At 56.4% G+C, this 22,509-nt stretch overlaps 3 protein-coding genes and 1 pseudogene across 5 annotated transcripts; all 4 read right to left on the reverse strand.

Moving 5' to 3' along the window:
- Window positions 1-932: 932 nt before the first annotated feature.
- Window positions 933-1,909, reverse strand: LOC108507039 (annotated as a pseudogene).
- An 8,896-nt stretch (window positions 1,910-10,805) lies between these two features.
- On the reverse strand, window positions 10,806-14,290 carry LOC108507045 (extracellular fatty acid-binding protein-like). Its single transcript, XM_017834644.1, has 7 exons — window positions 14,139-14,290; window positions 13,703-13,839; window positions 13,115-13,185; window positions 12,400-12,510; window positions 11,815-11,916; window positions 11,553-11,578; window positions 10,806-10,985 (listed from the first exon to the last, which is right to left on the reverse strand). Exons 1-6 carry the CDS (start codon window positions 14,238-14,240, stop codon window positions 11,553-11,555), a joined length of 549 nt encoding a protein of 182 aa, XP_017690133.1. The 5' UTR covers window positions 14,241-14,290; the 3' UTR covers window positions 10,806-10,985.
- Window positions 14,291-15,536: 1,246 nt separating this feature from the next.
- On the reverse strand, window positions 15,537-18,812 carry LOC108507062 (lipocalin-15-like). Of its 3 annotated transcripts, XM_017834666.1 has the most exons (7): window positions 17,869-18,812; window positions 17,238-17,377; window positions 16,953-17,023; window positions 16,574-16,687; window positions 15,997-16,098; window positions 15,857-15,878; window positions 15,537-15,695 (listed from the first exon to the last, which is right to left on the reverse strand). In XM_017834666.1, exons 1-7 carry the CDS (start codon window positions 17,962-17,964, stop codon window positions 15,692-15,694), a joined length of 549 nt encoding a protein of 182 aa, XP_017690155.1. In that variant the 5' UTR covers window positions 17,965-18,812; the 3' UTR covers window positions 15,537-15,691. The 3 variants fall into 3 exon arrangements, with proteins under 3 accessions (XP_017690155.1, XP_017690156.1, XP_017690154.1); XM_017834667.1 differs by lacking the exons at window positions 15,537-15,695; window positions 15,857-15,878; window positions 15,997-16,098 and having other exon boundaries at window positions 16,121-16,688; window positions 16,960-17,023; XM_017834665.1 differs by lacking the exons at window positions 15,537-15,695; window positions 15,857-15,878; window positions 15,997-16,098 and having other exon boundaries at window positions 16,121-16,687.
- An 82-nt stretch (window positions 18,813-18,894) lies between these two features.
- Window positions 18,895-21,576, reverse strand: PTGDS (prostaglandin D2 synthase). The gene is made up of 7 exons (XM_017834664.1): window positions 21,363-21,576; window positions 20,250-20,389; window positions 20,059-20,135; window positions 19,839-19,952; window positions 19,532-19,633; window positions 19,337-19,362; window positions 18,895-19,063 (listed from the first exon to the last, which is right to left on the reverse strand). Exons 1-6 carry the CDS (start codon window positions 21,459-21,461, stop codon window positions 19,337-19,339), a joined length of 558 nt encoding a protein of 185 aa, XP_017690153.1. The 5' UTR covers window positions 21,462-21,576; the 3' UTR covers window positions 18,895-19,063.
- Between the last annotated feature and the right edge of the window lie 933 nt (window positions 21,577-22,509).

The raw sequence follows: 22,509 nt of genomic DNA on the forward strand, positions 1-22,509 counted from the left end.
TGTGCAATGGAAGGATGGTACTGTCCTAGTTAGGACAGCTGAGACCAGTTCATCATGGTATGAGTGTAACCCAAAACTGTGTATTCTATAGCCTTCCATGCCATTTCCCAGAAATTGTTAGCAGTAGAGGCCTGCAAGATAGGAAGATGTTTCTGTCCTCATACCCTTTTATGGAATTCCCCGCTCTGAGGGAAGGACTGAGCATTCCTGCCTGAACTGGAGCATATATAAACTTGGAGTTTTGGAACCTTTTTACCACTCGTGGGATCCAGAGGAAGACTGCAGCTCACCGCTCTCAACCAGACTGAGACCACCACCCTCAAGTGGACTGCAATCACCACTTTTGACCAGACTACAATCACCACTCTTGACCAGACTGCAACAGCACTCTCGCCAACAGGTTTTCCCCTCACTTTTTTTTCCTTTGGACTCAGGGGGCCCAAAGAACACCACTCTGTTCATGCTCCAAGGTGCTGGGTTATATATTTGGGTTTTGTGGGTTAAAACCAATTGTTTGTCTGTATAATTGTACTTATTGTATTATTTTATTAACTTGTTATTCTGACTTATAATCTCTCTTTTGAGTTGAGTTCATTTCCCCTGCTGGTTTACCTTTAAACCAGCACAGGTACCTGGCTCTTGGAATGGGATGAGACCCAGCTCACTTGCTTCGGATCATACCTGCAGAGCTGGGCTCTCTGAAGCTGGCACTGGGAGTCCGAGTCAGCGGTGTGGGGGCTTTCAGTCACAGAGGCAGATGATGCTGTGAATTAGGGACCCAGCCCCCAGGTCCTCATGGATAATAACGTGTCTGAGTGTTGGATGTGCTGGTGAAGGGAAGCGAGAAGCTGCCAGCTGTGCCCTCACTGGCACTGCTTGACTGGGAGCCCCAGGCTCTTCCTGTGTCTTGGGTCACCGAGAGCCTGTCCCTGTCACAGGGAGGGTGGGGGTCGCTCAGCAGTGATGACTGCACCCTTGGTGGACGTCTGTAAGACACCCCGGCACAGGGCTCTCCTGATGGCCCCTTTGACCTTGCTGTTTCTCAAGCTGCAGATGATGGGGTTGAGCATGGTGGTCACAATGGTGTAGAGCAGGGCAAGGACCATGTCCGTCTCCTTGGAGCTGCTGGAGCGAGGCACTAGGTATCAAATGGTCCCAGTCCCTGCGAAGAACAGGGACACTATGGCGAGGAGCGAGGTGCAGACGGCAAAGGCTCTCTGTGTCCCTGCTCCCTGTTGCAGGACAGCTCCAAAGATGTGAACATACAACACAAGAGTGAGAAGTAAAGAGCCCATCGCAGGGGTCTCAGCCAGAGTGTACAAGGTGGCTGTGCTGAGGGAAGTGTGGGGCTGCAGGAGGCCCGCAGCACAAAGTGGTCGCAGAACAAGTGGTCACTCACGTTGGACCCACAGAAGGACAAGTGGGCTGGGGGCAGGCCTGCATCAGAGATGAGAAGGAGCTGTTCAGCCACCAAGCAGTGACACACCCTCTTGCTCATCAGTGCCAGGTAGTGGAGGCAGATGGCCATGACTGGTCCTGAGCCATGGCAGCCAGCAGTGGCACCCAGAGCCCCCAAAGCCAAGGAAGAAGTACATCTGAGTGATGCAGACCACAAAGGAGGTGGTCTTCTGTGACAAGAAGGAGTCTCCAAGGATCTTAGGGAGGGGTGTGGCAGAACAGTAGATGTCCAGGAAGGAGAGGTGGCCCAGGAAAAAATACATGAGGGAGTACAGGTGCACATTCAGTGGACAAGGGTGATAACGAGCAGGTTCCCCAGCACCATCACCAGGTAAATGAGCGAGAAGAATGGGCAGGGGGTTATCTCTCCTCCACTGACACTGGAAAGTTCCAAGAGAAGGAACATGGTGGGGGCACTGAGACGTTCCTGCTGCAGGGGCTTGGGGCTCATCTACCGGAAGAGCTGGAGATAAGGACAGGTAGAAGGAAGGGGAGTGCTCACCCTTGCCATGGGGAATCACCAGCCCTTGGATCTGCTGTGTAGTGAGCTGAAGCTGTGCCACTGCCCAGACACTGCCCACACCTTGATCCAGAGGTGTGGTGGGAGTACAACTGTGGGGGCAGGTGGCAAGTCTGAGCCCATGGGGTTTCAATCCTTAAGGCAACTCCCAACTCTGTGTCACCTGAAGGACACCAGAGAGAGCTGGGACCTCACCTCTGTGATCAGTAAGGATCCCAGGGACTGTTAAACAAGAGCAGACGAGAGTAGCTCCTCTCCTCCTTCCAGGTTTCCTGACCTGCAACAGGAGATTGGTCTAAAGATCCCACAGGTTGGAGACTGCTTGAACAGCTGCTGCTGGGAACAAATTGTGTTTATACCTTTAGTGAAGATACAGAAAGGTCTCCTGCTTGCCCTCTCTGTCACAGATCATGGAAGCAGACCTCAAAAAAATAAACAATGTTTATATGTAGGACAGAGGAGATTCCTTCTGGCCAATACTGCACTGGGGATGTCAGCTTCATGTTCACTCTGAGAAAACAACACAAGGGAGGTACCTCTGAGTGTCTGAGAGATCACAGGAGGACCAGAAATGCGGTTCCATCAGGCTTGAGGATGGTAAGGAAAAGCAGAGACATTAGCATGCAGGAAAAGGGAAGACTCTGGATCTAATGGGAAGCTGGAGCTCAGGAGTAAAGGAAGATGAGATACAGAAGATTTTGAGTGTGAATCTAAAGCTTGGAGGAGGAGCAGCCAGGACATGATCAGCCATTCACAAAAGCCTGCAGGAGCCTGCTGTTGCTGACTGAGCTATCACCAGGTCCTTCCAGAGAGAAGGGTGGGAGCATCTCCTAGGAGCCAAGAGGAGGTGGATGCCAGGCTGAGAGGATTAAGCACCTTCAAATGACATTGCACTCCAAGAGGGAACAAGGACAACACTGCCATGCTGGAGATGTGCTCCACAATGCAGAGGGCCAGGGTGGGCTGTGGGTTTGTCCTGGTGCCCAGCAGTTGGGTGGATGTGTGTGATCAAGGAGGGAGGAGGAGCAACCTCAGAAGCTCAGCTGCTCAGGCTGTCTGAGCACCTGGGAGCATCCATGGACTCAATCCAAGGAGGTGTGCCAGCAGGATGGGAGAAGCCTTCAGGGATGTGATGCCAGGCTTTGAACCACAAAAGGAATGAAGGTTGGAGGAGAGGCGTGTACTCTACTTGCTCGTTTGGGTTGTGATGGAGGAGTAGAAGCTGACAAACAAAAGTGTAACCTCAGAGAGATGGGAAGGACCTGGGGGATAAGAGCAGCTGGGAGAGCGGTATGGGCTGGTATCTCCTCTGGCTCATAGGAAATATAACAAACAATGCTGGCCTTGTGCAAAGATGGTGTAGAGTGTCTTGGTTTAAGGACAAATTTTGGGGTGGGAACTTCAATAAAATGAACTCCTTCCCCTTTTATTTCCTACCAATACAGAGAGACAAAATATGAGGAGATATAAGTTAAAAAATAAGTTTACTGACAAGGAATTAGCAGCAGCCACAAAGATACAAAGGAATAGGCTTACCCACAAAGAGGGGCATTCACCATCCCATGTGGCCCCCCTGGAACAAAGGGGAAAAAATGGCGGGTCCTCCCTGCCCCCCTTTGCTCAACCAAACAAAAAAACCAATGCAAAAAAAGGGGCAAAAGCAAAAAGCCAGGAAAACTGTGTTGCTCATAAGAAGCTATACTATTAAACTGCCCGCTCTATGTCACGTTCAGGTCTTGACTGTAGCAGCGGCGTTAGTCTGGAGCCTTTTTGTTCCCTGCCACGTGCTGCCTCCGGCACTGGTGCTGCCCTGCCTGGCGTGGCTGGGCAGTGGCCAAGCAGCAGTGGCGGTCCCAGGCAGTGGTGGCTGTCCCTGGCAGTGGTGGCTGTCCCTGGCAGTGGTGGCAGTCCCTGGCGGTGGTGGCAGTCCCTGGCAGCTGTGGCTGTCCCTGGCAGCTGTGGTAGTCCCTGGCAGCGGTGGCGGTCCTGGGCGGCGGTGGCATTTCCTGGCAGCGGTAGCAGTCCCTGGCAGCTGTGGCAGTACCTGGCAGTGGTGGCAGTCCCTGGCAGTGGTGGTAGTCCCTGGCAGCAGTGGCATTCCCTGGCAGTGGTGGCGGTCTCGGACAGTGGTGTCAGTCCCGGACAGTGGTGGTGGTCCTGGCATGGGCGGGTGGCAGTCCTGGGAGGCCGTGCTGGTCCCACACAGTGTGCCTTAGGTCTGCCTCACTTTTGTTTCTCCCCATCTGTGGTGGAGGGTGAGTGGCAGTGGCGGTCCAGGCGATGGTAGCGGTTCCTGGCATGGGCAGCAGTTCCACATGGACTCCCCAAGCACCAGCCCACATGGTCCTGGAGAAGCACAAGAGCTCTATTTTCCACCGGGCCTTTTTCTTTTCCCCCTGCCCAGCTCCAGCAGGGGTGGGGAATTCATTCTTAAAGAGACAGTCCCTCCAAAACCACGTTGGAAAAGGGAATAAAATAAAAAACCTCCTGTAACCATGACAAGAGCAACTCAAACTACTCCATGAAGATTCCCATGGCAGCAGAGGTTCCCAGAGGTCAGAGAAACAGCTGGTGTGACCAGGGCAGAGGTGATGGAGGACTCAGGAGGGGAGGAGAGAGGGCAGCACAGCAAAAAACATTGAAAGTCACCATCAGATCTTCCTGGACCTAAACTGCCTTGGGAAGGAAGGAAAGGGATATCTGCCTGGATGGTGCTGAAACCTGTCACAGGTCTCCCAGCCAGCTTGGGGTGAGGACAAAGCCCTGGGAGGGAAATCCTTCCAGGAGGGGTAGAGGTGATATAATCACAGCCTTGTCTGCAGACATCCTTGGATATGAGAACAACATAATTTTTCACCAGCATGAAGTGATGCGGTAGGGGTTTTGTACCTGTTCCTGAAAAATAGGTTGTTTTTAGAAGAGCTATCTGGGAAAACAGCTTCAGCTCGAGTAGGCATGAGTCAATGCTCTTTGGTGTAAATGGGAAGATCAATAGGGGAAGATTGGTGGCTGCGGCTGTGAACAAACAGAAATTGGGAGAAGTAAGGTGGGCTGGTGTTGGGAGAACAAAGATTGTGTGCGAACAATTTTCCCTGCGTTTCTGTAGGCCTTGCCTTGGCATGGCCGGGTGCAGACAGTAAAAACTGCTGTGTAGCTAACATGGCTTCAAGCTCTGAAGCTAGAACAAAGAAGGTTCCCTGCCAAGGTCAAGGAGGAGTCTTAGAAAGCTAAACAAGTTTTTTCATCTCTTATGGACACCTGCGATGCTCCAATTAACACCGGACAACAAAGTATGTTTCTCTTATGTATCCAATGCTATGTGAAGAAGAATCACGCCTAGGGGTGTAGAAACAGTATATAATGAGTATCCTTCTTGTAATAAATCGGACATTTTGTCAATCATATTGGTCTGTGCACAATTTGTCTATATCCCCTCTGCCGATAGGCTGGTTCCTGCAGCTGGGCAGGTTTGGGAAGTTGAGCATGCAAACAGAAAAGAGAAAGGAAATATGCAAACCGCAGCTAAAAATATAACCGCAGCCTTTGAGTTGGTTTATTGAAGCAGAGGTGGAGAACTACATGGCTGGCTCGCTGGGAAGATGTCACACGCACAGATCGAGCACAAGACCCCTGGGTAGGGCACCCATGCCAGCTCCCTCCCTGTGCCCTATGACCTCTCCAGAATCCAGCTCTCCAAAGAGCTGGTGTCCCCAGGACACCACCACAGTCTGGGCTACCAGAAAACCAGGTTGGCTTCTCTGGCCCTGGTTGCTTTACTGGGAGGTGAAGGGTGCAGAGGGATATGCTCTCCCCCACAGAAACTCCCCAGTCCACGAGCCATGGCAGGAGGAGATGTCGGAGGCACTGTCTGAGTGGGATGCAAGTGGCATCTTCATTTCATTTTCCGATAACTGTAGGGCTTTGCAATTACATCTGCTGATCTGATAGTCATTAGGGAATGATCAGCCAGTCATTGGCAGGGGCTGTTTGCCTTTCTGCTAATTAAATTGCATTTGACTTGCAATCAAATCTAATGAGTCAAGTGAGCTTGAGGTAGGCTTAAGTGAAGCACAGGCCAGCTCCACAGCCTTGCTGTGCACGGAGAGCCACATCCTGGAACTAGGCTGTGGAACAAGTGGATGAGGGGCATGCCTGTAGGGGGGCAGCACCATGTTTGTAGTAGAGGCAGGATTCCTGCCATGCTGCCTGCAGGCGAGCTGTGAGGCTGTGTACTTTGGCACATGTGCCAGGCACCCCGGTGCTCATCTGGCTGCTGGGCTGCGAGAGGGACAGCAAGGACACCCACGACCCCTGGTCACGGGAGAGGGGCAGGGAGCAGAGCAGGCAGAGATCCCAGCATGGGGCTGACTCCTCCATCCTAAATCTCTTCTAACCTCAAGCACTCACCCCACACAGCTGTTGGGGACACTGGTAACTCAGCACCTGCACAGCTTGACAAGATGCTTCCTCTCTTCACGACAGTGTGTCTGGCAGCACCAGTGGCTTGGGAAACCAGGGTGATTTCAATGTACTCCTGGGTGCATTTTGAAAGGGGAAAAGTTCTTCTGGGCTCACACCCACCAGATCCCAAGGTCAATGGCACTTGGAGAACCCCATGGTCTCACTCTGCAGCATACAACGCAGATGGACAACACACCTGATGTCTGTATATCATTGGAGTGACTTCTGCTGTGGTGACCATCCCACCAGCTGGTGACAGTGGTGCTGGCAGCCATCACATGCAAAGGAACGTCCAGGAGGCTCTAAGACATGGCTGCTTGTGCTGGTTTAAGAGTTAACCAGCAGGGGAAATGAACTCAACTCAAAGGAGAGATTATAAGTCAGAATAACAATTTATTAAAACAATACAGTAAGTACAATCATACAAACAAACAATTGGTCCTAACCCACAAAACCCAAATGTATAACCCAGTACCCTGGGGCATGAACAAAGTGGTGTTCCTTGGGCCCCGCTTGAGTCCAAAGTAAAGGGAGAGGGGAAAAACCTGCTGGTGGGAGAGCTGTTGCAGTCTGGTCAGAAGTGGTGACTGCAGTCCAGTTGAGGGTGGTGGTCTAAGTCTAGTTGAGAGCGATGAGCTGCAGTCTTCCTCTGGGATCCCACGAGTGGTTGAAAATGTTCCAAGACTCCAAGATTATATATCCTCCAGTTCAGGCAGGAATGCTCAGTACTTCCCTCAGGGCGGGGAGTTCCACCAAGGGTGTGAGGACAAGAGCATCCTCCTATCTCACAGGCCTCTTAACACCTAGTTTATAGCCTGAGGAGTCAGGCTCTATGGGCAGAGGGTGCGAATAGTCTATTGACAACAGTTTCTGGGAAATGGCATGGAAGGCTATAGAATACACAGTTTTGGGTTACACCCATACCATGATGAACTGGTCTCAGCTGTCCTAACTAGGACACTGCTCCAGGCGGGTTGGTTGGGCACTCATGGGTTCAGGTTTTTTTTTTGGGATGGCTAGGAGCCCACAAGTCCTGAGCAGCAAGTGGGACCTGGTCCAGGGGCCGAAATCAAAGCGTCATTCTCATGCCAACCACTGCTACTTTTAGAACCAGAGATGATCCCACACAGTCACATTTCATCTCTAAAAGAGGAAAAAATGAAAAGTTGGGAGGATTAACTATCACATATGGCACAGAGATTGTCTGGAAAGATCAGCTTAGCTTCCCTCTGAGCACTTAAGCTGATATTAGCAAATACAAACCCTAAAGAACATTGGGAAGTCTAAATGGAAGCCGGCATGATTACAGCAATTTCAAGAAGCTGATTAGAAATAGCATAAACTTTAACTTACTGAAAGCAGCCAAAGGCGACAATGTAAGACAAACAACAAAGACATCAGAATTTGGTGCCTTGCTGCTCTGCTCTGGGGAATGACATCTGCGCCTTCTTCAAAGGCTTTGGCAGCAGGAATTTAACACCAGAAAAAGTTTAAAGGTAGCTAGTTACATTCAGAGTGAGTATTCAAAGAAAATAAGGTGATAGAAAACCTGCATCCAGGTGATAGAAAACTCTGCATCCACCTTGTCCAAGGAGGAGCTTTGCTGGATTCCCAGGATGGACGATCTCCTCTGCAAACACTTGAAAAGTTCTGTCCTACCAGTGCAGAAGGGCAAGCGAGTAGTAAGACTGAGGAGATGACATTTCCAGTCAGACATGAAACTCAGACATCACTGCAGCATGCCACGTGCCGCTTACACTCCCCTGTGATACCTCTAGTTTTCACCAGACGAGAAGCGAACACGGCAGCCTCTGCAGAGGTGGTCAGAGCTAAAGGATGACACATGAGTAGGTCTCCTATGTAATGTGGAAGATACGAAAGCTGTAATTAATGCCAGACTTGGTTGATGTCTGGGCAAAGTATGTCACAGGACAGACTAAATCCAAGTTTTGCACAGAAAAATCACACCTCAGAAATACACCTCTCTGGAGGAGTCAGCAAGACATGGGTGTTGGACATTCCCTGGTCAGCTGGAAGGGTCTTTATCAAAGCTCACAGGGGACAAGCTGCCATAGGCTAGAGAGGCAGATCTCAGTGGGATAAATCACAGAATGGTTCTGTCTGGAAGGAACCACAGGGGGTCATCCAGTCCAAACCTCCCTCCTCAAGAAGAGTACCCTGGAGCAATCACTCAGGATTGTGTCCAGACAGGTTTTGAGTATCCCCAAAGGTGACTCCACAACCTCTCTGGGCAGCCCATACCAGTGCTTGGTCACCCACACAGTAAACAGTGGCTGAGAGAAAGGGAAGAAGGTCACCCAGGGAGGGTACTGTGCTGACTGACAGATGACTTGTAAAAGATCTCATCCATGTACGGCAGGTGCCAAAGGGGGCAGCATGAGGAGACATTAGGAGAAGATCAGGGAACAGAAAAAGGCACCATGTAAACATCAGCTATACTCCCACCATTTCAGTGAGGTGGAGGTCCAGGTCTGGCCAGGCAGCCCCAGCTGGGACATGGCTTGAACAGGAGAGGGAGAGAGAAGCGTGAGAGGAGCAGCTGGAAGGACGGGAGGCTTGTCAAAGATTTAAGATCTGGAACAGCATGAGGAGCATGAACAGAGCCGATGGTCTTGCGTCACAGTAGCCATGAGCTGCAAGTCTCAAACTGTTCCTCAGCCATCAAAGGCTGACCCAGCACCTCCCTTGCCCCAGCACCCCTCTGCTCTCTCCACCAGTTTGGGAACCTGGTGCCTGGTCTGATCCCCACTGCACTAATCTGGTCCCTGCCAGCCATTCCTGTGGTGTGCTCCCAGAGACCCTGGCTGAGGAGCTGAAGATGGAACCACTACAACAAGCCAAAGGGAGAGCAGCGGTGGGTGGTAAAGCTCCTTGCCACAGGATGCCACCAAGGAGCCTCATCCCAGGAAGTCCTTAAAAATATTCAGTGAGAGAAAAGTCCCTTGTTATCAGATTGATGACATCTGGCCAGGTTTGCTGAGGGGATAAAGGAGCATTGGATGAGCAGTGAAGACAGGGACAGGCTTGAGGGACTATGGAGAGGTGCATGGGGACCCACCACCTGCTCTGCATGGCAGGAACTCACACCCAAAAAATATCTGAACTGTCAGCCTGTGTGCTCTGGGGCATGGGAAGAAAATAGACAGACAAAAGGAGGAATAGAAAGTGCCAGTGGCAAAGAGCAATTATCTCACTGCTCTCTGGCAGGTGATACCTGCATGCGGCAGGAAGGAAACGTTTGGGTGGAACGTGATGTGGAGACACTGGGACTCCCTGTCACACAGAGCCCGTGGCGAAGGGCGTTGCTGGCAGCAGGATGTTTTCATCTGCATCAATGCATGTACCAAAAACAAGCCTGGAGGCAAAGTTGCATGTGGGCTGGGCAGTCCTAGGAGTGCAGCAAATGCTGAACTGTTCCAATCCAAACTGCTGGGGAGAATTCCTCCTGGAAACGCTGGGCTCCTTCCCAAGAGGGAGGAGATGGCACTGGGTTGGGAAGTCCCAGTGAGGTCCCTTGTCTTGCTGCTGCTGGGATGCGTCCCACTCTTGCGACCCTCAGAGTCAGGAGAGACAATTTCCCAAATGTAATTTCTTGTCTGTGGGAGTAGGAATTAAAAAAGAGTTTGGATTGGAAGAGACTTTAACGTTCATCTCATTCTACTACCTGTCCATGGATGGGCAGGGACACCTTCCACTAGGCCAGGTCGCTCCAAGCCCCATCCAACTTGGCCTTGGACACTTCCAGGGATGGTGCAGATACAGCTTCTCTGGTAACTGCCACCACCAAGTACTCTAGCTCCAGTGGGGGCTTTCTCTGCGTGGTGCTCAGGGGCAGAAACCACATGCATCTCTCCAGGTTTGTGTCCAGAGGATTCAGACACACATGTTCCACAGCAACCTGTAGCACCATGGGACTGAGAGGTCCCAAATCTGAGTCTTGCGCTGCCTTGACTCAGCCTGAGCTGGTGGACAAGCTCCCGGGGCTCCTGGGGAGCAGAGTGTTGCAGCCACAGCAGAGCCAGAGGAGGGGAGGTGATGGATGGTGGGGGTAGGTGTAGCCTTCCAAACTCCAATCTCACTCTCTGTGGCCTTTCTCCATGCAGCCCCTCATGCCCAGGGATTCCCAGCCTCATTGCACTCATTGCCTCACCTCTACCTGGCCTGGTCCTGCCCCATGGGAGGCACCCAGGAGGGAAAATCCTGTGGGGTCTGAAACTGCCCTCACTTGGGTGAGCTCAGCCTGGGATCGCTCCTGGCTGCTCACCATTCACAGCCCCTGGGAGGACAACAGTGGGGGACCACACACCCCGGAACCCTGGATTCTCCTCAGACAGCTACACCAAGATCTGGGTTTAAGTTTCTCTTTATTTGGCAAAAAGTAGGGACTGTGTGCTGGAGGAGCAGGGATTGTGTCAAAGCCTTGACCATGGAGCTCGGAAGAGGGCTGGTGGAACAGCAGCCTGGAGCTTCGAAGTGTGGGTCTTGCATTGCTTGGGAGGAGCATCCACGAGCCAGCCCATGCTTCCTGGAAAACATCCAGGAGAGGCAGGCTGAGTAAGGCAAGGCCAAGTGGGGGTCTCCATCAAGATCACTGAGTTCTTCTCCAGTTCTCCCCATCTCTGTAGCGTGAGCTACATCCAGCAATGGATTTCTAGTTAACGCCTACAGCTGTGTGTGTATTGGTGTGGTGGCAAAGCACATGCCAGGGTGGGCCAACAGCAAGCGCGTTTCGTGTGGTGAGACACCAACCCACTCTGACCAGGTTTGCAGGTCCATGAGCCCAAGGTCCCTTTGACAGGAGCCAGGTGTCCTGGCCCTCACTGTTGGAGGGGCTGTGCAACTGGTTCTCCACTGATGTGGTGGTTTCAGCTCACATGACCTTGTTCAGCGCCGGGCATTGCTCCCTGGGGGTCCCCACTGCAGAGGAGCACCCAAGGGACTGGTCCTACCTGAGTACAAGCTCCAGCACAGGTTCAAACAGCTCAAGCTCAGAGGAATTCAAAGAGTTCTTGGTGGTCCTTGCTGGGGCACCAAGAGGGACAGTTTCCAGAGGAGGACATTGCAAACACCATGTTGCACTGCAGCAACTCACCTATGGTCCATCAAGTCTGCATTCGTCTGTGAAAGTAAAGAGAAAGCCTGAATCCGGTGCTGTGGTCTGACTAGCCCGATTTAGCACCCAAAATAGACAACCCAGAATGAACTTGAGCAAGGAGAAAGCCACAGTGTGCCAAGCCAGAGCACCTCTGGCTGCCAGCACTCTCTCATGCCAGCTCAGACCACAAAGTGGTGGCAGTGATAGGCTGAGTGATCCTAGCCTGCACGTCCCTGTATTGCCCCTGGGTAGTGCTCACCCTGTCTGGGTAGTATCCAGATCATCTCGTCGCTGAAGCCCTCCATCTTGGCAAACGTCTTGAACAGGTCTGTGATTCTAGGTCTCACCCACCGGGTTCTGCCTAAAGACAAAGACATGAGTTAGCTCCAGGCTGTGCCTGTCCCTGCATCTCCTGGGCATCTGACGGGCACAAGGATGGGATGGATGGCAGTCCCTGGAAGAAGGCTGGAGGCACTGATAGAGGTCCTAGAGAGACACATGAGACACCCCACCCAGGGGACAAGACAAGGCAGAGGTTCGTGTCCCTGCTGTTTCTGCCCCACCTTGCAGCAGAACCCCCACTCTTCACCACACGACTTACCCAAGGCCACGGACTCCCAGTACAGTGCAGGAGGCTGAGCCCCAGCCTCCCCTGCACCCCAAATCACTATCTCTTCCCTGCCACATGGGAGGCACACGGCAGCCCCAGCCCTGCTCCTGTGCCCCACCCAGGGCAGAAGTGAGGAGGGGGTCTGTCCCCTGACTCCTGGCCTCTCAGGCACCCTGCAGGCACCCTGACACCTCTGAGCGGTTCACCCCTGTTGCAGCACCACTGGCTACGCACTGTAGAGTCTCAGCATATGCAAGATCTTCCCCTCCTTCTCTCTGGTGGCAAAGATAATCACATAGGTCCTGCCATCGGTATCCACCAGCTGTGCTGTCTTATTGCCTCTGTCTGCAAAAGGACATGGAGAAAAATTAATTACCTCCTCCTGGAAACCCCCATGCTGCAAAGGGGCTATAAGAGTGTAAAGCCCACCCAGTCTGTCTTTCCTCGGTGTCTCTCCGTCCTGGTTTTCCCTCTTGTTAAGGCTCCTCTGAAAGCCTGGGGGAGCCCACAGACTGCAGCAGAGCAGAGGGATGGGTAGGTGAGGGCAGGAAGGGCCAAGGATGGTCACTGCAGGCTGTTGGCCAGTGTCAGACTGACCCTTGGGGTGGGGATGGTGGGAAACAACCCCTTGCTTCATCCCCTGAGAACATTCCCCCCACAGCCCCTTGGCAGAATGAACCTGCTTTTCCCCAGGGTTTAAGCTGGGTGTGAATGTGTTTATCCCAGAGGGAGGATTTGGGGGGGTTCTGCCATCTGCTTTGTCACCAGCCCTGACACGGACTGGCCCTGGAGTGCAGCTGGCACCTGGACACAGAGGGATGTCCCACCCAGGACCCAGGAGGGGTAGGTAGTCCTAAGGACCATGCCACCGGGAACAACCAGCTGCTTCAGACAGGGATGATGGGACGTGCCTCCCCGCTGCCCCAAGAGCCAGGCTCCCCCCACTCACCAGAGCTGTAGTATTCACCCGGAATGCTTGTTGGCTTGTAGATCGACTCAAATTTCATACATCTCTCTGGGCTGCAAAACAGTGAAGGATGCTCCAGCATACAGTGAAGTGACTCCTTTTCCCTCCCCTGCTTTGGAGTAGCTACCCCAAAAGTGGGACTCGCTGTTCAGGGATGAGATGGTATGGAGGGGGGGGGCAGGAGAGGATAGATACCACCACCCTTGGAGCAATGGGCACCTGGACTGGCAGGGGACAGTGCTGGTACCTGGGGATCATCCATGCCCTTGCTCATGCTCTGAGCTTCTGGAATAAGGCTGGTACTGCCAGGAAGGTTTCAACCATAGAGTCCCTTATTACCCCTCTGCATTCCTCAGCAGTAGAGCATCTCACCCTCTGATGGGTCCTGGCTGGCACTGCCCTGAGTCTGCCCTGAAGAAGGGGTGCCCACAGCTGTCGTGAGCCCCTAGTGGTCCTGCCTCACCCCCTGGTCAGGTCTTTGGTGGGTGCACTCAGGTGGGGACCCATCGATAAAGGTCAAGAGAGGAGGTTGGTCAGTGAAACCTGTGAAGTAAAGCATGTGGGACTTACGTGGGAATTGCAAAGGAGACCTTCAGGTCCTTCCCCAGGACCTCGATGCCGGCCATCGCCATCTTCAGCTGGTCCTTCCTTTGGAGATAGCTCTCGGAGTCGGAGGCCATAGCAGTGATGTACCATTTCCCTGCAATCTGGTAACAAGAGCAGACTGTGAGTCTGTGGCAGCAATTGGGAGTGTCACCTCCTCAGGGATCAAGGCAGGACACCCTCAGTCCATGAGACACCCACGTTCCTTCCAGGCAACAAAGTCTCCTTAGGGACACTTATGCTGGAGCTGGGTGACCACCCTCACCTGGGTGTGACAGCAAAGCAATGGTGGCTGCAGTGTCCCCAGCTGTTCCCAGTACCAAAACACCTCTACAGTCATCCCTGACTGCTGGTGACCAGAGTCCGCCCTCCCACCTTCTGTTCCCGGGATGCTGCAGATCACCTTGCTCGTGTCCAACTCCCCAGCCCCGAGGTCCTCAGCCTCCACGTGCAGCAAGCAGAGCAGGGCCAGGGCCAGGCCCAGGCTCAGCCCCACGGTCCTCATGTCACCTTAGCTCCTCTGGCTTCACCAGTGGGATGAGGAGTGGTGCTGGGGCTGCCGCATTTATATCTCAGTGCTTTCCTCCCCACCCCTCCTCGCCCCCCCGCCCCCCCCGCGTGCGGAGCCGCGGCAGCACTGTTGGGATTGGCTTGGACAAGGAGAGAGGGGCAGGGCTTCGGAAGGGCAGGAGTCAGCCAGGGGTGAACAAACCGCCGGGGCAGGGGGGAAGTGCCTGCCAGCCCCAAAACAGACTTACAGGAACTGTTGCACCACTGCTGAAATTTGGGATTTTCCCCATTTCTTTAGTGGATTGTGAAAGAACAAAGCGAGCTGTTGTTTTCCAACTGGCTGCCGGAAGGCTGCTGGGAGGAGCAGGAGGTTCTTCCCGGCACAGGTTCCAGGGGCAGCACCGTTACCCACCAAGGGGCACGGTGACCCGTCCTTCTGGCCAGGCTGGAACCTGCCCCGAGGCAGCCGCTGGGATCCTGCCAAACCCAACCATCCACATGCTGCTGGCACAACCTGACCCGTGGTGCCTGCACGGGCTTCCCCACCTGCTCTGAGGTGCTCAGGGCCTGCAAGGCAGGGTGCACCCGGAGCAGGGCAGGCAGAAGAACGGGTTCATGTCACTGTGAGACTGTGTCACTCCTTCTCACAGTGTGATGTCCCCTGTGCCCCTGCTCTGTCAGGCTCCTGGGGTCACAGCCCCACACCTGCCTGGGCATTGAAGGACCCCCACCCTGAGGCGGGGAGGGAGTGGGATCGACCAGAGCCTGCCTCCACTCTGCAGGAGGTGGAGTGGGATGAAAAGCGCTCGCAGGGCTCGTGGCAGCATGGTCCTGCTTTGGTCAGTGGGCAGATGGGGGACCAAGAGGGGCGGCAGACAGGCATTGGTGTTCCAGGCCTGCTATGGGCAGCCATGGTGCAGCTTCACTCCCAGCTAGGTGGCCTGGGAGGGGACTGAGCAGGAAATGCGGTGTCCTGCATGTGTCCCTGCAGGCAGTGCTGGACAGCCTGACTGCTTAACACTGTCTGCCTGGAGCTGCTGCCCCCCCAGCCAAGCTGTGCCAGCCCCTGGTCACCCCAGCTCCATTCTCCCTTGCCCTGGCAGCTGCACCTTCCCCATCCCCTCTGCTCCCCATCCTCCCCATGTTGGGCACACCAAACATCACAGCACAGGAGCCCCCCAACACCCCTGGGGGGCTGACAGGAAGGGTCAGCTCCGGGGCCACTGCACTCGGGGTGCCTGGGGACCCTGGCAGCAACCCTGCTCCCACCAACAAAGCACTGAGCTCTGGGACAGCTTCTGCATCTATTTATTTAGGAGATCGAGGGGTGATCCTGGTGTGGGGCAGGGGGTCCAGCAGAGTTCATCTGGGAAGGATGGGAAGGGGGTACCACAGAGTGGGGATCAGAGCCCGGTGTCCACCAAGTCTGGAGGACACAACGGCCCTTTAGCTGCAGAGACAGGATAGACAGACGAGTGGTTAGAGCAGGGCAAAGCTGAGGTGACGCAGAGGCAAAGCCGAGGCAGGTGGGGGGCCCCCAGTGGGCCGCGAGTGCCTGCTCAGCCCTGGCCGTGCTGGGAGTGAGTCACGGCTTCCCCTGGACACACTCACCTGATGGCCTTGGTGCACTGGTCTGTTGGAAAGCAAAGAAAGAGAGGAGTGAGTGTGCCATGGGCAGCACCCTGAGCCCCCACACAGTGTCCCCGTACAGAGGGGCCACATGTGCCACCCCGTGCCTTCAGGGCACTCACCCGACTCGGGCAGGATGGCCAGCATGTCCTTGGTCAGGCCCATGGTGGGGACGAGCTCCATGAACTTCTGCAGAAGCTGGGGACTCACATCCTGCTCCCTTGCTGCAACCAGACATGTAAAGTGGGGGCTAGTGAGTGCAGGGGGTCCTGGCAGCCAGCCCCACCCCAGGAGTCCAGCTACCACAGGGCAGTGATTGGGCCCCAGACAAGGGCTAAGGTGAAGCCATGAAGGTGCAGAGTGGACATCAGGCAACCCACAGTGCCCTGGGCTGGCAGCAAAGGGGCACAAGCCCCTTGGGATGAGTGACCCATCTGCCTGGGGTGCTATGGGGTGGTTGGCAGGGTTGGGGGTCCACAGCTGGGCTGGCACACTGCAAGGAGGTCTGGTTCAATCCACAACCAACCAGAGATATCTTTGGTGAAAGGTTTCATTCACCCCAAAATTAATTCTCGGAGTACTGGACATTGGGTACTGGTGGTGGCCCTGGGTGGTGGTGGAGAGCCCAGCCCCCACTCCCCATTGGTGCCCCCATCCCTTCTCGGAGTTGTGGGTGCCTGTCCCCGCTCCAACACCCACTGAGGAGCTGCAGTGCGGTGCTGGGCTCTGTCTCGCTGTGATGGGCCTCGTGCAGGATGGCATAGTGGCCGTAGTCTGTCTCCACCACGAGCAGGTCCCTCTTCTCTTGTGCTGCTAAAGGATACCAGAGGTGCCCAGTTGGGCAATGTGGTACAGTCTGAGCCCTCCTGGGCCCCACTGCTTGAGCCCCAAAATTGCCTGAGGGGAGTATGAGGAGGGACCCCCTGAGCAATGTGATGGAGCTGGGTGCCCACCCTCAGCATGACCCCTTGCTGAGCAGAGAAGGCAGAGCAGCCAAGCCCACCTCCCGCTGCTCCCCAGGCACGGGGGGCTGGGGATGCCCACCCTCTGTTTCAGGGTACCCATGGCTCCGACCCACCTGACCACACGTAGTGCCCTGCCTGCCGGCTCTGCTGGAAGAGCAGCTCAAACTTTTGGCATTTGTCCAGCCTGGAAAAGGAACGTGGAAATGACAAACGTGGCTGGATGTCATGAGGGAGGGCAGTGGGGTGGTGGGTGCAGGAGGGAGCCCAGCCTGCCTGGGGCGTGTACTGGGGTTCAGGCAGGACTGGGCACTCTGGGGCGGTGGGTCTGGGGGAGATGCCGTGGTGGGGAGGGGAGTCCCTGGCCCACAGGGGATGTGGCGAGCAGGACAGACACTCACAGGGGCCAGACCAACTTCATGGCCAGATCCCCCTCTGGTGTGAAGCTGATGGTGGTGATGGACGACTTCATCCCGTCCTTCATCTTCAGGAAGACGGAGCAGTTGGAAGCCATGGCTGTGACATACCACATCCCTGCAAACTGCAGCACGACATCACCGGTGGGGTTTGGGAAAGCAGTGGGGACCTGCTACCTTCCAGGGGGACCTGTCCCCCACCATGGGGAACCTGGCAGCCTGTTGTAGGAATCTGCCAACCTGCAGTGGGGGACCTGCTACCCTCTGTGGCTACCAGCCAGACAAACATGGCAGCCTGCTACCTTCATGCAGAACACCCTGCCCTGCCCCATGCCAGGAGGGCAGGAGAGGCATCTGGTCCATGTTCCCTGGGGAAGTGCTACATGCCTGGGGACATCACAGCCTCAGGTGCTGGTGTCCCTTCAGTGGGGTCACTGCTGGCGCTGGAGACAGCAGCCCTAACTAACCCATTTTTTCACAGGCTCTCCTGGAAACTACCCTGGTGTCAGCTCAGGGGTGAGATCAGGGGGTCCCCGGGGGTGCAGCAAAGGCCCCCTGCCCCACCCAGCCCCTCCAGCCCAGGCAGAATGTGCCTGGCAGCACCCTGTGCTGTTACCTTCTCGGTGTCGAAGTCTGGCTGCACGGGGACCTCGGCCCCTGCCCACAGCAGGCAGAGCAGGGCCAGTGCCAGGCTGGGCAGTGCCACCGTCATCCTCGCTCTGGGGGTGGATGTGGGCAGGAGAGGCTGCACCCACCTTTATAGCCCCCACTGCTGGCAGCACCCCTGCCCGCCCTACCTTTATGCAACAGGTTACACAAGAGTAGGGATAACCTGTACCCGGGTTAGGTGACAGTGCTGGCCCTGTCCCCCCTAGTTGCCCGGTCCCGAATGAATGCAGCCTTGTGTGAAACCCTGCCCAGAGCACGCCGGGACTGGGTGCTGCCCCATGCCCGCTGCTCTGTCTGGGGAGGGGGGAGCTGAGTTGCCCCCGGGGCCCCTCTCGCAACTGTTCCTGCTGGTCCCAGGGTCTGGCAGTGATGGGACGGATCCCACCTCAGGATCCTCAGTGCCAGAAGATGGTTGTGCTGGTGGTTTTAGCCCAGGTTGAGCCACAGCCTGGTGCCCCCAGAAGGGGTGGTGACTTCCCAGGCTGGTGGCAGCAGGCTCAGACCCTGCTGCTGGAGAGGGTCCAGGCTCATGGGATGGAGCCCAGGGGGGTGGTGAGAGCTAAGCCACATCCAGCCCTCACAGATGTCCTTTTGCTTCATGTCCATCCTTCCCCAAATTTTTGGAAACCTCCCTATGATTGCCTGTCATCCCATTCCCACACTGCCAGCCTGCTCTCCAGCAGGGAACCAAGGCAGGGAAGGTGAGGGAGCCCAGGATGCCCAAGAGGGCAGAGGGGAGCAGATCTCCCCAGTAGGTCCCAGCCTCAGGGACCCCTTTGCTTGGGACGGAGCATATTTAGTGGTCAGGCAGCACCGTAGTGTGGGGCTGCTAGTGCACAGAGGGCCCCAGCCCAGTGGCCCCATGGCTAAAAGCTGGGGTCAGCCCTGACACCGAGCCCCAGCCCCACCAGTCATACTTCCCCCTCCCCATTGCCCCACTGAGGCTTCCTCACAACAACCCAGCAGACGAGGGTTGGTTTTATGTGGGCTTTAATGGGGATGGGGGTACAGGTGTGGGGTGTGAAGCCAGGGAGCGAAGGCTGCTGCAGTGCTGTGGGGTACACTGGGGTTGGGATGGGACAGGGCGGTCACCAGCTCGCGGCACTGTCAGGGCTCTGGCCGGCAGCAGCTGGTGGGATCACCTGGAAGAGATGGGGGGTGAGCACAGCTGAGCTGTGGGAGACAGGGTGACACATGTGGGGACACTGGCCCGGCCAGCCCCCCACTGAGTGGGTGAGCACACACCACCCAGGGCCTGAGGCACCCCACAGGGTCAGGATGGGGAATCCCTCATAGGGGTAAGGAGAGGAACAGCCTGGGGAAGGGCTGGCGAGGGCTCTGTGGGATGCAGTGGCTCTGAACAACCCTGACCCTCCTGCAGGGCTGGTCTGACCCCCAGTGAAGGCAGGACTTACCTAGGCAGCATCTGTCATGCATTTGTCTGTGAGGGGAAGAAAAGGGGAGATCATCCTCAGCCCCCCCGAGGGACCATGTATGGGGGCACCCCATAGCTGGCCCCACACTGAGGCAGGAACAAGCCAGGAGGTTCTCCTCCCTCTCAGCCCCCTTGGGGTATCTCACCCCCCGCTCCCCACAGCCTCCAGCCTCACCTGTCTGGGGCAGGATGAGGATCTCATCGTCCGTCAGGCCCTGCTCCCTGGAGAACTGGGTGAACCTCTCCAGGCGCTCAGGACTCAGCTCCTTGGTCCGGCCTGCAGCCAAGAGCAGGGTGAGGGGCAGCCCCACCGTACCTGCCAGCATGGGGGCATGGGCAGCCCAGCAAGGGGGTCCCGACCCAGCCATTATCCCAGAGGTCACCCCAGCTTGGGAGACGGCGCTGCCCTTCTCCCGGGGGAGAGATAGACATTCCAGGAAGTCCTGGGGGGTGTACAGCATGGGGGCGCAGGGCAGACGTACTGTAGAGCAGCACCATGGTGGAGGGGCCGGTGCTCTTGGAGATCTGGGTGGCCACCAAGGCGTACTCCTCGTAGTTGGTCTCCACCACACGGATGTCGTGCTTGCTGCCCCAGCCTGTGGGGGACAGGGGAGCACGGCTCAGCCCCAGGCTCCAAATCCGCCCCAAGGCAGGAGTAAGGATAGTGACAGCAGGGCTGCCCCATGGTCAGGGGGCACTCACGGGTGCTGGTGTAGCTGAACTTCCCCGGCTGCTCCGTCTTGGTGTAAAGGCTGTTCCTCGTCACACACTGGTCACCCCTTTGATCACACACAGCATGAGCACAGCACAAGGATGTCAGAGTGGTGGGGCGATGCACCAGTGCCTCCCCGCCTCGCACCCCCTTCCCACTCACCCCCTCCCCATGCCCATACTTGGGGTAGGTGGAGGTGACTTCCAGGTTTCCATCTGCGGTGGTGGAGATGATAGTGGTGCACATCTTCATTAGGTGCCTCTTCTCCTTGAACCAGTTAGAGTTGGAGGCCAGGCCGATGCTGTACCATCTCCCTGTGAGCTGCACACAACCTCCACTCAGCCCCAGCTGGGTGCAGACCCTGTCTTGTTCCTCAGCCCCCCACCAGCCCCAGCCCAGGCCACGTCTCTCTCCCCTGGCAGCCCATTCCCCACAGCAGGATGGTGTCCTGGGGTCCTCATCCCCAGGGAGCTGCTACAGCTCTTGGTAACCACAAAACCCAGGGGCCGGGAAATCCCTGTTTCATGATGTGCCCTTCACTGCCCAGCACTTAGGTGTTTCCTTCCTCTTTGCTCCAAGACTGGGGAAGGTGACAGGACTGTCTGGCTCTGAGATGCCGTTTCGGTCCATCTGGGGGCTCAAGGAGGGGTCAGGACCCTGAGTCCAGCATGGCTCATCCTAGCCCAGTCCCTGGGGCCAGCAGCATGGTGCCCTCCAAAGGGAACTGCCAGCCTTGGAGAGGGGCTGTATTGGGATCACCCTTGCAGGACATCCCAGATGCCTATCCTTGCAGGAAGTGCCTCCATCCCCATCACCCCCCTCGGGTGTCCGTGGCCCCCCAGGACCCTTCCAGAGGCAGAGCGGTGCGTGGGACACCTCAGCAGAGCAGCCCTTGTTTTTTGGGGGCCCTTAGCTGGGGTCTCTGTCAGGGAGTAGTTTCCGTGGCCCATTTCCATGCTGACTCGCAGACTGAGATTGCTTTTCTCAGTCTTCTCTGTAAGACTCTTCAATAATCACACCCATTCTACAGCACAGCAGCAGTTCAGACCCACATCTAACCCATAGTTCTGCCCCACAGGCTGGAGCTGGGATGCTGGATCCCCTCCAGAGCCACCAAAACCAGGTATTGGGAGGTCCTCAGGATGGGGGGCTGTGTGGGCACCAGTGCCCTGCCCTCCCAGTGTCAGCCTGGCCCCACATCCATCTGCACCACCCTCTCCACACATTTTCAGGGCAAGAATCCCCCAAAACATCCCAAACCTCCACGCAGGTGATGCCTGCTGGGATGGGTCACCTTGTCCTGCTGGAAGTCGGCTTGGATGGGAATGCTGTCCTGGGCATGCAGTGCCCCAAGCAGGGCCAGCCCCAGGATGCTGAGCAGCGTGGCCTGCATGGTCGAGCCGAGCCGAGCCGAGCTGAGCCAAGCGAGAGCTGGAGGCAGGGCGCTGCAGTGCTGGAGAGTCCGTCGAGCCCCTATTTATGGACAGGCGGTGCGGGGGCCCCCGCGAGGGGCCAACCCTGCCTCCCCCCCGTGCCGTTATGCAAGCTGGAGCAGGGCTGAGCGCCGAAGCCAAAGGGCAGGCAGGGGATCCTGAGAATGCAGCCCTCCTGTTGATATGACGTGTTTGCTCCGGGGAGCCAAACTCCTCCGCAATGAAAACAGCCCGCGGCCGGAGCGGCGGCCGTCCCTGGCCCCAGCGGCGCGGGGCCGGGGCAGGCAGCGGGGGCTGCCCACGGGCAGGGGCCAGGGCTGCCCAGTCTGCACAGGGTAGCCTCACCTGGACTCAGAAAGGGGCTCCAGTGAAGTGGAGGGAATGTCCAGTGCCTGCCAGGTCCCAACACGACCCATGGGACTTGGGGACACCTGTGTGTACTCCTGTAGGACCCCCTGCTTTGCCCCGACTCAAGTCCCTGCATCACCCAAGGAAGCATCTCGGCTGGCCTCAGGACCCTTGGGGTGTGTCCCACCAAGGTGCAGCTCCGGTTCATCCCACTGGCAAGCTGGGGAGCCCAGATGCTCAGCTCCTCGGGGGCCAGAATGCAGCCAGATGGACCCCAGAGTTTCACACCCCACCCGCCCCACCACTCTGCACCCTTTGCCAAGAGGGGCTGGAGATGCCCTCCCCCTTGGTTTGGGGTCACCAGCAGCCGCTGAGATGTCCCCCCTTAATCTGGGGCCCCCCCTGCAGAGTGAGGGCAGAGGATGTATGCTGGGTGCCAGCAGCAGCACCCGTGGGTATGGCAGGGTTTGGGCAGGGCTGGCCATGCCGGGCAGAACCCCAGCCCCGCACGGTCCTGCCAAGGTGCTTTACGTAAGGAGAATGTTTTCACAACAGCTGTTTTTCCCCTGGCAGGCCCCCCTGTACATTCCCTTCCCCACGCCCCGCCGTGAGGCCACCCTGCCCTGTGCACCCCCGCGCCTGCCCGGCCCCGTGGATTTA

The sequence above is a fragment of the Lepidothrix coronata genome, unplaced genomic scaffold, assembly GCF_001604755.1.
Source record: "Lepidothrix coronata isolate B3197 unplaced genomic scaffold, Lepidothrix_coronata-1.0 Scaffold237, whole genome shotgun sequence".
Lineage (NCBI taxonomy): Eukaryota > Metazoa > Chordata > Aves > Passeriformes > Pipridae > Lepidothrix > Lepidothrix coronata.